This window comes from Capsicum annuum, chromosome 1, assembly GCF_002878395.1.
Source record: "Capsicum annuum cultivar UCD-10X-F1 chromosome 1, UCD10Xv1.1, whole genome shotgun sequence".
Classification (NCBI taxonomy): Eukaryota; Viridiplantae; Streptophyta; class Magnoliopsida; order Solanales; family Solanaceae; genus Capsicum; species Capsicum annuum.
This window is the reverse complement of record NC_061111.1, coordinates 125260875-125274980: the sequence shown is the minus strand read 5'-3', so window position 1 is coordinate 125274980 and position 14106 is coordinate 125260875. Positions and strand designations below refer to the sequence as shown.

The 14106-nt window shown below is 29.8% G+C and overlaps 1 protein-coding gene and 1 non-coding gene across 6 annotated transcripts in view; one reads left to right on the top strand and one right to left on the bottom strand.

Annotated features, from left to right (window-relative positions):
- Window positions 1–3240, bottom strand: part of LOC107878678 — an 8867-nt gene extending 5627 nt beyond the window's left edge. The window contains exons 1-2 of one of the 5 annotated variants that reach the window (XM_016725761.2): window positions 3067–3240; window positions 2861–2942 (exon numbers count right to left, since the gene is read on the bottom strand). In XM_016725761.2, coding sequence (XP_016581247.1) covers window positions 2861–2905 — 45 coding nt within the window. In that variant the 5' untranslated portion in view covers window positions 2906–2942; window positions 3067–3240. Of the gene's footprint in view, window positions 1–2860 lie in introns of all 5 variants that reach the window. The other 4 variants (XM_016725770.2, XM_016725786.2, XM_016725778.2 and 1 more) reach the window with 4 other exon arrangements.
- A 3115-nt stretch (window positions 3241–6355) lies between these two features.
- LOC124892606 lies at window positions 6356–6461 on the top strand. The gene has a single exon (XR_007050341.1). It is a non-coding gene; the product is annotated as a U6 spliceosomal RNA (small nuclear RNA).
- Window positions 6462–14106: the final 7645 nt, after the last annotated feature.

The window sequence follows — 14106 nt, the reverse complement described above, 5'->3', positions numbered from 1 at the left end:
AGTTAGTATTGTTGAACTAGTATATAGAGATTTAGGATTAATTGCAAGACCTTTGTCATGAAATGTTACGCTAACAGATTAACATAGTTGAAACAAAAATAAAATACAAAATGTAAAATTAACGAATAGTCTCAATTTTTTATTTTTTAAAGATCCTCAAAGCAAAAATATGTTGCGGTTATTTATTCAACTATTCATTGTTGTAAACTAAATGGTGGGAAAAGAAATTGTGAAATGTTTTGAGAAAATTCACTTTTGAAAATTAAAATTTCGGGAAAAAAATTATGAAATATTTTGAGAGAAAAATTGAGGGGTATTAAGGTTATTTAATAAGTTAATGCATGTGTTAAAAATTTTGGTATTACTAATACATAGGAAATGGAGTGTATTACTAATACACACTTCAATATATAATAGAGTGAATAACTAATGTTTGCATTAGTTATACATAGACAAAAAAAACTAACCAAACAAAGTATTAGTAGTACATATTAAGTAATACATGCATTATATTTTTTAATACACTCTGCCAAACCAACCCTTAAATACTTTTTAAAATCAGTTGACACAAACATGCTATAAAAATCCCAAATACAACCAAACTTTCAAAGACTAATCAACTAAAAGTTGGAGGACTTAGACCTTTTCTAAATCTATTCTAGTAGTCTAGTTACCTATAGACTAACTAATATAATTCTTTATTTATTTTTATACGACCAAATATAATTCATCATTTGGGTCATAGTATGTAGTTACGTGTCCAACTTGTGTTAACATTTGTAAAACGGATAATTTATAAAATGGAACTTCTAATTCAAACTAAGGCAATTTCACCAAATTTCCTATTTAATTAAGAACTATATAATGAACACAGGAGACGACTGATACTACATCCTATTTAAGTAGCTTGATTTCCAATTAAGTTAGTGCCGACATATTTCAAATATAGAGTCCTAAAATAATTGAATCTAAGCCATGAGTGGCTCAAATATTTACATAGATAAATCTAAAAGAGAAAGCATATAGCTTTTGGAGACCACTCTTTTTTGATCCCTAGAGCAGGCTACACGTGATTGCTTTGCCCCTTCAACCCCACAAATCTATCTACATCATAGTTATGTCTTTTTTAATTTAAGGAAATGTCTCAAGATATTTCTTGGACCGCACTACAAAAATTACAAAGAAAGTCGTATGGAACCAAGAACATAATCGGGTTTCACAGCTAATGCAGATAATTAAAAGATATTCTGACTTGTGCCCTCTTCTAATCTACCAACACATGATCTTTACGTTGTAAATGGGAGGAGTCAGTTAAACTTGGACTAATCACTAATCAAAATGGATTGTGTTTTTAAATGGGAATGTTATTGATCCGTTCAAAAGTTACTTGGCCTAGAATTAGTTGAATTAAAATGAAATGAAATCCGAGTCATAACTCAATTCCTCAACTCTTCCGTTATAATTATTTTTAGTATGTTATAAAATCATTAATTTTCTTTATTATGACTACGTATAACATATCAAATAAAACAAATATATTTCTCAAAATATTTTTACTTTTCATTATAAGTTTAGGCTAGATATCAAATAGTTCAATATTCAATCCAAACCAAGACACATTTGATGGATTATAATTTTATGGGCTAATTTTGTATCTCTAATATGATCCTTCTTTGTTTTATTTACGTAATTTTATTCTAATCAGGTTCGGTACTTTACGAAAAGATGTAATAATCACACAAAACTAAAATAAAACACCACAATATGTGAGTGAACTCGTATATGCTTTAAATTACATGTTCTGAGAGGAACCTTGGATTAAATGCGTGCTTCAACTCTTCAACAATAAAAAGTCACACAAAGCGTCTAGAGTTTGAATGCAACTATGGTTTTGAAAGCTAGTATGTACCTACTTATTGAACAAACAACTACTCCTAATTAATATTGATATTAACCTTAGAAGATTAATATAATAATAAAATATTTCGACCCTTGAATTCTTGCATGTTTACTGATCCAAATTTCTTAAATATTCCATCTTCTATATGTGATTATTATTATATAAAGAATATACATATACCACTACTATATATATTGACTTTAATTGGAAGACGAGAAAAAAAATAGCATAACAAGGTATAAGCTTCTTTTTTTTAGCAGCAGAGGGCAGCTACCCTGGCCAACTTTCAATTCATGTAACTATCAATTACGTATGTTAGGTCCTATATCAAACACGCTTCGTGTTTACTCTCTCAAACTTCTTTTCTAAAACAAATACTATCTCCGTTGTAATCACGTTTTGGCATGACATAAATTTTTTAAAGTAAAAATATTTCTGAATCTTCTGATGTTAAATTAAATACATACATGTAAAAAGTTAATATTAAAAAATTTTAAGAAAGTAAAAGAGACTTTTTTTTTTTCACAAACGAATTAAAAAAAAAGGTAGAATAATAAAATCAAAGAGTAATATATGTGAAAAGGTGGGATTTGGAAGTATTTAAGTTTCATAAACCCTGTATCGTTCATAATTAACTTAATTAAAATCTAATTACTCCAGTACTCAATATCTCTCGTATTACAGAAGACCTTTAAGTTATGCACCTTCTATTATTTGAACCACATATGCATATCAACTTCGACCCCAAATCAGTAAGATTTAAGTTATAATATAAATGCTTTGTAAATCTTACACATATACACAGAGAAATTAAAGGTACTTATAAATTGCATCGGACTAGTCTTTGTTTTGTTATTAATTGATGAAACAAGAGAAATGTTCCTTACCCAATGAGATCAAAGAAAATGCAACGATTTCCGTTTGTAATGGAGAAAACAGTATTAAGAGAATTTCAAGTACCTGAGAGCAAACAGAAAACTCTTCAGTTCTGCTGCTATCTGCCATCTGATCAGCACCAGTAAGCAATAAATTAATCTCTCCCCTGTTTTATCCACTCACTATTTATAGATTATAGAAAAAGAGCTGGGGAGGAGATAGAGATATATAACTCAAAGAGATATACAAATATAGTATGAATGAATTATAAAAAAGGAATCTTGGGGTACCTTGAAGCAGAGGAGATAAGAGGAGAAAGCAAAGGCAGAAAGAGAAATAAGGCGAGGAAGAAACGGTGGGAAAGAGGAAGGTGGGAGTTAGGCGAAAAGGATACTTACGTTACGTTACTACAACTATTAAGAGGGTGAGCTAAGAAATTTATAATTTCGACACCTCATTCCTTGTATTTCTGTATTTATCTTTACTACAACTATATACTTACGTTACGTTACACAAGTCCGGTGACGCCATTTTATTATGATAGTTTAGTCGCGTGTATCTCACACGTATAATTTTTAATTATTTTAAATTAAATAATTTTATTTATTATGAATTTTTTTAATTAAGTGTAAAAAAGACTTTTTAAATCTTGTTAAAATCAAATTTGGTCGATTTAGAATTCTCTTTTGAAAAAACAATAATATTAGTTTTCATTAATTGTGATAAATTTAGTTGATTTAGAATTCTCTTTTGAAAAAAATATTAGTTGTTATTAATTGTGATTACTTCTAATAAGGAAAAGTTTTATCATAAATATACTTAATTAATTTTTAACTTTTAAATATTAAAAAAAATAAAAATTTTATCATAAATATATTTAATTAATTTTCAACTTTTAAATATTAGAAAAAATAGTGAAAATACGATTTTGTCTAAGGTAAAGACTTTTAGTGAAGAGCAAAAAGTTCCAACGACATTTCTAAGGTCGTTCACACTTTTAAGATATTACTAGTTTAGGTGTACGCGCTTTGCGCGTGTACCTCACTTTAATGAGTTTAAACATTACACTAAATAGGATATTTGTTTAAATAATAAAGATGAATATAATAATTTAATTTAATATCTTTTGAGTATATAAATATGGAGAATTTATTTATTAAACCTAACCTTTACCAAAAGTATTTTTAAAAATCGATCAACATTCATCTATCATCTGTAAATTGCAACAAAACAATACAATGATTGAGACATCAAAATAATACAATCAAATCTAATCTTTATACATAAAAAATTTCTCAAAATCGTCTGACACTCATCTTCCACCTGTAAACAATAATAAAATAATACGATAATAGAGATATCAAAATAATACAACTAAACCTAACCTTTACATAAAAATATTCCTCAAAATCGATCAACATTTATCTATCACTTGTAAACTGCAACAAAATAATACGATAAAAGTGATATCAAAACAATACAAATAAACTTAAAATTTACACACAAAAATTTCTCAAAGCCGATCGAAATTCATCTACAAAAATAAAACAATAAGATAATAGAGATATCAAACCAATACAATTAAACCTAACTTTTACACAAGAAATTCTTCAAAACCAACCGACATTCATCTACGACCTGTAAACTATTAAAAGAATATAATAGTGATCACAGAGCTTCGATTTTGATCCAACTATTTCTTGTCTGAGCGAAAATTTTGAACCTAAAGAATGATTTTGAATAAAAACAAAGAAGACATTCATATACGCACATGTTGAATTCTATTATGCTGACAAAAACAGTGAAGAAGTTGAGGGTTAGAAAATCAAGCATCCACCAATCTAGACATGCAATCGAATCAAGTTAGATGAACATCAATCATATTCTCCCAATAGGAAAACCGATTTGTTCTCTAGTTTAACGTACATCTCAATATTGAAGTAGAAAGGAAAATATTAATTAATTCTCCTACCATATATTTTAAGAATCTCATATATTTTAGGAAGTATAGTAGAAAAAAAAATATTAATTAGTTCTCTTACCATATATTTTAGGAGTCCCATATTTTGTAGGAAATCTAGTTAATATAATAAAAAATAATTAAATAATAAATTTTAAAAATAATGAAAAGACAGTTTTGTCTAAAGAAAAGTCAAATCACTTTTTCTAAGTATCTTCACACTTTTAATATATTATAAATATAAATATAGATATAGATATAAATATAGATTATAGATATATATATAGATATAAATTATAAATTATAGATATAGCTATAGATTATAGATTATAGATTATAAATTATAGATAAATTATAGATATAGATTATAGATTGTAGATAGATTATAGGCGATAATTCTAAGATCGTTCACACTTTTAATATATTATAGATTATAGATATAGAATAGATATAAATTATAAATTATAAATATAAATGTTGATATAGATATAGATATAAATTTGTATTATAGTTGTATTTAAAATGGGTCGTTTCTCACTCGTATGTCTTTTTTAGATTAGATGATACGAATAATTAGGTGCCAAAGTTGGACTAATTACGTTTAACATCGTTCCAACTTACAACCGTAGCATCAACGTTCTTTTAGGAGAAATGGGATACTGCCACTGATGAATTTGATCGCTCCACGTCAACTGCTTAGCTGGCTCACTGAGAGTCTATTTATATAACATAGAAGCCAAGTCAGGAGTTAATTTTAACTTTAAAAATAAATATTTAAAAACATGTTTTATTTTATCATATTCTCAAAATACTTTAAAACTATTTGACTTAAGAGTACGTAAAACGACTAGCTTCTTTTATAAAATCTTGCTCAAGACACCCTTTCATTTTTATTGAAGAAAAGATGTTTCCTCAGTAAGATCTTAAATATGGAATGTGTGTGTACGCAATAAAATTTTATTAGTTTGATGCATATGAAATTTGGATTATATTAAATTCAACATATATTAGTTCCAAATAAATATTGCGAATTAATATAATTGAATTAAATATTTAAGTCCAAATATATATGAATTTAAATAAAGTTCAATTTTTATTGGGTCAGTCCATTAATTTGGGCTACAAATGATGAATCCATTTTACTAAATCCAAGATATTATCATATTTTAGAGGCCCAAATAAGCGTCAGGTGTCAAATAACGTGGCATCCCAAATCAAGAGAAGGATCCAATAGGATCATGCCACATGTCAAAATGATGCAGCAGATCCATGAAATCAAAGCCCATAAAGGTGTCACGTCATCCAAATCTGATTGGTCAAATGAAGTCCTCTCCATCATGACTTTCCCTTTTCCACAACTACAAATAAGGGTGTCATAATTCAGAAAAGGAACCCCAAAACTCTAACAAGAAGCAAGAGAATCAGAACTCTAATAAGAAGCAAGAGAAAGCTCGTGGATCAAACACCGCAATTTCAAAGCTCAGACATTCAAAGCAAGTTCATCAAGATCAAGACCGCAAGTTCATCAAGATTCAAGATCAAGACCGCAATATTCAAGAACAAGCTCAAAAGCCCTTGAATTCAAGCACAAGTCAAGATCAAGACCCTCAAATCAATAAATCAAGTTCAAATTGACATCCGATAAAATTGGAACGATACAGAGAAGATTAGCATGGCCCCTGCGCAAGGATGACACGGACAAATTGAGAAATGGTCCAAGATCAAGCTTTAAGCTATTGAATTTATATTTGGAAACGCGAATCAGAGATTCATAGAGATTGTAACACTCACATATTGAAATCAATAAATTAATTGTTGTAATATTTTCTTGCATCGAATTATTTGTTTTCCTGACTCGAGAATTTTATTGTCCAACCGTGTGTATTGACTAATTCAAAATTTAAATATGAACTTTGGTAGTTTATTTTAATTCGAAAAACATAAGGAAAGGAATATAGATTTGAGTATTCAATTATTTATATTCATGTAGCTATAATTTAATACAAAATTGTCCTTAAACATGGAAATAAGTTGGGAAAAAGTTTGTTGAATAGGCACGTAAAGTGGGAAAGAGGGCAAGTTGGGTGTTAACTGTTAAGACATCAATATCAGCTCTACACTTTAGTCTTAGCTCCACCAACACCATACATCACATGTGCTTATTTTAGCATGCATTAAAACCGACACACTGCACAATTCTCAAATTGTTTAAAAGAATAAACAAAAATTAACTAATTTGGCTCCTGAATTAGGGAGGTAAGATTATACAGATTTAAACTTCATAGTTGATGTAATGCGATAAAAACAAACTTGTATCATAGAACAAACACCATAGCAACCAACTTGACTATATTAGTTAATTGGAAGAGCTACGAACAAGGACAATTCAAAGATAAGGCTAGTAGAGTGTTTGTTTTAGGCCCTAAAATTTTGAGGCCACAAAAGATTTTGTTTTAAATTTAAATTTTATTTTTTATATATAAAATATATATAAAAAAATATTATCATTCACTATAAATATCTTAAAATATTGAGCCAACTATTCATACCTTTATAGTAATAAATAATAACATTTTTACCATAACATTCAAGATAATATATTAAAAATATATGGTTAATCTTTATTAACTTGAATCAATCCTTATTATTATAAATAATAATATGACCATGTGAAATATATTACTACACTAAAAACAAAAATTATGAAAAATAAAAAATAGAAAAAAGGCCATACTAATTTCTTATATATTATGTATATAAATAACTTTAATGTCTCAGATTGAAATTTGATTTTAGCCCACTAATTTTATTGAAACGTCTTTGATTACAAATAACTAAATTTGCAATGGAACGGTAAAGGAAATTAAAAATACATATGAGAAGAGAAATACAGAGAAATTGCAGATGAAATCGAGAAACACAATACAACAATAACCAAAATTTTTATGAATAGGGGTTGTTTGGTAGAGTGTATTGAAAAATTAATGCATGCATTAGTTTAATGTGTATTACTAATACCTTGTCTGATATACTTTTGCACCCTATGTATAACTAATGCTTGCATTAATTATACACTCTATCGTGTATTGAGGTGTATATTACCAATACCTCAAAATCCATGGTATTAGTAATGCAATGGATCCAATACATGCATTAACATGATTAAAGACACCATTATCTCTCATAAAAAATTTCACATCCTTTCCAACATATATATGACGAATATTTTTGTATTTTTTTTTATTTAATTCATGTTATTTTTAATACATCAAACCAAACACTGCATAAGAAAAATACAAGCATAACTAATGCAAGCATAGCTAACACAAGCAGTACTAATACAAACATTACTAACACACCATATTTTGCATTATTCTTATACAATCTACCAAACGACTCCATAGTGACTTATTTTAACATATTTCACAAACACCTTCTGCATATATAACATATAATTTCCCACTAAATTCAATTAGCGCCGCTTCACAATTAAATCAATTAATTTTTTAGATGATATTTTCACGAAAAGAAGATGGTGACGACATTTACCTAGGTTTATCACACATACCAACCTAGTCCTAATACAAAAAAAGTAGAAATATTTATTGACTTTAAGCTTATCAGTCTTAGTACTTACATAAATAATAAGGTGATATCAAGGGTTATCAATGGGAGAATTGCTGCAGTTTTACCAAATATTATCACAAAAAAACAGTCAGATTTCATGAAAGAAAGAAGTACAACAGAGAATGTATTAGTGACATAAGTGATTATAAGAGATGTTAATAAAAAGAACAAATGACACAATATAGTTGTGAAACTGGACATGACAAAGACTTATGATAGAGTGCCGTAAATTTTCTTAATAAAGGTGATGAGGAAATTTGGCTTCTCTAAAAGAATGATAGATATGATATGGAGATTGATTCTAAGTAACTGATATTCTGTATTGATTAATGGCAACTCATATGGATTTTTTTCCTCTGCAAGAGATTTGAAACAGGGTGACCCTGTATCACCTACTTTATTCGTAATTGCAATCGAGGTCCTTGTTGGAAGCCTAAATGATAAATTATGACAATGATTTCATAGGTTTTGGCCTTTCAAAAAGGAGTGAGAAGATTAATCACTTATCATATGCTGATGAGACAATCCTATTCTGCTCAAGTCACAAAGAGTCCATGAATAAAATGATGAAAGTATTGCAAAGGTACAAAAATGTTTCTGCTCAGCTGATTAGTCTCTCTAAAAGTTCATGTACTTACACAAAAAGGTTTCAATTGTTGATAATAAAAGGTTAAAAAGACTAATAAACATTGTCATTGGATCCTTTCCTTTCACCTGCATGGGATGCCTCATTTTTATGGGAAAAAGAAGAAAATTCATTTTGAAGACTTAATAAAGAAAGTGGCAAAAATGATTATGACATGGAACAACAAACTACTCACTTAAGGATAACGACATATATTGATAAATAATATGCTTCAAAAAATACCAATATATCTAATGTAAGCAATGGATACTCTAAAAAAAGTGATCAATCATATTCATAAGCTCATCGCAAGATTCTTTTAAGGTAAACTTGAAGGTCTAAAGGGCAAACACTGTGTGGCTTGAGATGAACTTTGTTATCCAAAGGTGGAAGGAGAAGTGGGTTTTAGGTTATTGTGTATTGTACCTGATGAACTCTTTGAAAAGGTGTGGTGAAATTTTAGAACAACTACTAGTTCTTAATGGGGTCATTTCATGTGGAATAAATACTGCAAGAAAAAAATTCCATCACTGCCTAAGGTTTAGGGGTTTCACATGTATGGAGAAAACTGACACAAGTTAGTGAGTAAGTGAAACACAGTATTTAATGACAAGTGAAAGTAGAAGAAGTTAGTATTTGATTTGATAAACGAACATATTATGTTGAGGAGGAGTTTGATGTAGAAGAAGACCTAGAAGTCAAGAATTTCATAACTAGTGATGGAGAAACTAAGGGTTCATATATCAGAAGGGATGACTGAGCATACAATAGAGAACATTAAATTAAATTCAAGGAAAATGAAAGGGATAAGGCTTGGTGGATAGAAACCTTAGTGGGTTAGTTCACTATCAAATATGCATGTAAAATCTTGAGAAATAAGAAGGAAATGAGGGAGGTTTTCAAAATGATATGGTTAAAAGGACAGCCTAGAAAAATATAATTTTTCTTGTGAATAGTATGGAAAAAAGGATAACCACTGATGATAATATTATAAAAATGAGGATGAACATTGTGTAAAAATTTTAGTGCTGTAAGGAGTATAATTAGGAAACTATGAAACACCTCTTTCTAACAGCTCTCATAGCTATAAAGCTATGAAAGCATTTTGCTGATTTTACAGGTACCAAGATAGAAAGATTGTAGATATCATAAGACACTATGAGTTGGTGATACACAGATGCACCAATAAAGCTACAATAAGTTTACAGTATAAGACAAACAATAATAATGTGGATACTATGGAAAAAGAAGGAACAAGTGAAGAAATGAAGGAGACCTAAACCTCAATAACAAGATATACCAGGTGTACATGATAATTATGCAAATGCTAAGGGTAAGGTTTCCTTGGATCAAGAATGTGGGAACTGATTAGAAGAAGATGATTCAAATATTAGGGAATTACAAGCCAGAATTATATGTCTATGCTATCAAATATACTGTACCAAACGTAGAAAGACTTAAATACAACATAGATGGGTCATACAAAGGTAACTCTGGTATGAAATCTTATGGTTTTGGCTTGAGGGACTATCATGAAAATCTAGTGTATGTCCAAGCTAAAATAATTGGCATAACAACTAATTTTGAAGAATAAGTAAGAGCAATCCTAGAAACACTGAAATACTATCTAACTAAGGGTTACCAAGAAGTGGAGGTAAAATCAGATTCATTGGTAATAGTGAACATAATAAGGGAAGTATGGCATGTTCCATGGAAATTAATAGAATAAGTAGAGGAAATAAAAAATTCATGAGAGAACTAGATGCTACAATATCACACATAATAGGGAAGGTAATACTTTAGCAGACTACCTTGTTAATTTAGCAATGAAAATAGAAGATATACAAGTTTTCAACAATTTTCAATAGTACCAACAATAGGAAAAAAAGATATCAACATGATAAAGCATAAATACCACCATTAAGAATGAGAACTAGAAGTATCAAGACATATTCAAATATTTTACAACATATACAACTCATTCAAGATACGAATTTTGAGTAGCAAAACTATATATAGTAGAGTTTATCCTTATACAAGGAATCTTAATGTTGTTAGGATCAGATTAGCTAAAATATGTTAGCACACAATAGGAATCACCAAAAAAAAAAGGGGAGATGCATCACATCTTTCCTTAAGCACAAAAGGTCAGCTATAGGTTCAATTCAGCAAAGAAATATTATTTTCATAGCTCACATATAGGAGAACTGTGAACTATGAATGACTTCTGCCACACCTTTTTTTTACCAAAAGAAGATTCAATTTTTATAGTTCAAAAAAGTTTTAATTATTAACGTGATAAAAGAAAATATGTTTTGAAAATAATTTTACAATTAAACTCCAGAGTCGGCACTTGACATTGTTAGGTGTCCCAAGCCACCTTTTAAATTCCCTTTCAAAAATAGTTGACCCTTAAAATTGATTTACGAACAAAGATTTTGGTTGAGAAATTTTGTTAACTGAGGGGGAGGTGTTAGGCATCACTTGTCCTATGTTTCGACCATGGTCGCTTTACCGAATTATATCGACTAGTATGATACTATGAAGTGAATAAACCAACAAAAGCATAAAACAATAAAACAAACTAAGCAAGTAAGAATTCAAAAGAAAATAATGTCTAGTTTGATTATACAATTTCAAAAATAAAAAAATATTGAAATAAAAGCCCGTACTGATTAAATCACCCTATACTATGTTCTACCTAATGCCTTGAGCCTTGATCACGAACCTCTTCCGAATAAATAATACGTCGGACCATTCTCCAGTGAATAAATACAATTACTTCAGGGCATTCTCCAAAAAATGAATACAATTTTAATTTCGTGATATAAAATAGAAAACCATTCAAATACATTCAAACATTTGATAAATATGGAATCCTAAAGCTTCCCTACCCAAAATCGTATGATTTGTCTATGAATTCTCAACCTAAACATGATACTATCAGATTAGAATAAAATTAGTAATTATACACAAAATAACAATAATGATGAATTGAAACAACTAAATCATATCCAATCTTATCGATTTAGAATCCCCTCCAAATTTTAAGTTAAACAATATTCATGTGAGTGTCAAAATCGATTGTTCATCCCTAAGATTAATAATGAAAAAACATAAAAATAGGAATGAACAATCTCAAAACATCATAAGAAAATTTTAACAAGCAGCCAAACAATGATATTAACATGATATTACACAAACCATTATCACAGAGTCCACAAAATTATAAGGAAGATAAGGAAAAAGGAATTAACTTTATTGTATTTCAAATTATCACATTACTCGACTGATAACTGGATAAACACTATAATACCTCGACTCAACCTCAATAATGAACACCCAAATTGATAATTCCGACTATTATCTCCGTTTGGCCCAAACTCAATTATTTCTCTGATTTTGTTTTGACACTGGGAACAATGGGTTGTGCTGTTTTCTGATAGGTTCATTGATCGGAACAATGAGTTAATTTTTCAGTGTGGGGTCTGTTTTGGGTCTTTTTTTGATGGTGTTTGGTTGAATTTTTGGTGTAGGGAACTGATGGTGTTTTATTCTGTTTTTTGAGTGATGTTTGGTCCTTTTTTAGGTAGTGTTTGGTCGCTTGAGGTTTGAGGTTTTCCAGTGAGATTTGGTTGAGTTTTTATGTAAAGTCGATGGATCTATGGTTTATTTCTATTGAATTCCACTGGAATTAACTTAAACGAGTCGGTTTTAGGTTATTTTGGGTGGGTGGTGGAGCTGGTGGTTTAATGGATTGGGTTTGCCAGTGGAGAAGGTGTTTTCGATGAGATTCCATAATAAAAAAAGTTGGTCTCCTATATTTCATTCACTCTCTCTATTTTTTCTTCCTATCTCTTGCATTTCTCACTGTGTTTCCCCCTTTGCTCGATCTCTATCTTATTTTCCATCTCTTGATCTCCCTTTTCCTGATTCTTACTATATTTTTTTGTATTTCTTACTTGTGTGGGAGTCTGTCTCTCTGTTATGGGATGTGTGTGTATATATATTGTTTTTTGTGTGTATAAAAATGGTTTAATATTAATGGAATGGTGAGCTGAAAAATTACCCCCTCTCCTGTTATATGTCTACTTCTTGTTTCCCATTCTGTTATGGTTGTTATTATGGAAAAAATATGATTAGGGAGAAAGGGGGCATGTGGGTAGGGGTGGTGATAAGGTGAGGTGTTCAAAATTTTTTATGGACTTAAATTTTTATTTTTTTAGTTGAGGGATTATTAAATAGGGTGGGTGCATGGTAAGGTGAGGGAAATAGGTAAATTTTAAAAATGGGTGGGTAAAATTTACGTATCTACATCATGCCCCTCTTTAATTGTAAACAGAAATTATTTCCAGACAAAGAAGTTGGCAATGAGACAGAATTTGACCGACCATTATTCAAAAGAAAAAAATAGAAGGATAGAGTGCAATTAAGTCATGATTTTAGGCATCCTACCTATCCCAGGTTATTAGGGATCAGGTCATATGTAGTTCGTAAGATTGAAAAGGAGAGGGACTATACTGACTTGGAGAGTCGAGTGAGGTCCTGTCGAGGTCCCGGTCTGTAACTCTGTCATTATATCAAAAACAAAAATTACAAGTTAACAAGATAAATGGAATTACAAAAGTTCTCTAAGTAGCTTCTCTAGACTTTTGACTTAAGTCTTCAATACTTTCAAAAGTGATAAAATACCTGATCTTCTTTGGGTTGAACTTGAAAATAAATTCTTTCTCCATGTGAAATTTAGTATTAGAGATGAACTTGAAAATTGACCATGTTCTTCAAGCGGGACTTCTGAACTTGAACTTGAACCCAAAAATCTTCACCCAATTTTACAGGTAGGCTCCTGACTTACAATTTAAAATTCTTTACCCTATTCTCCAGATGGGCTCCTGATTTGCTATTTCTTCGCCCTATTTTTCAGGAAGCTCTTGACTTGCAACTTCTTCACCATATTATCTAGGTAGGTTCCTGACTTTTAATTTCTTCACCCTATTCTCCAGGCAGGCTACCGAAATGTAATTTCTTTACCCTATTCTCCTGTGGTCTTGTGACTTTCTATTTATTCACCCTAACTCTAGGCGGGCTCCTGACTTGATATTTCTTTACTTCACCCTA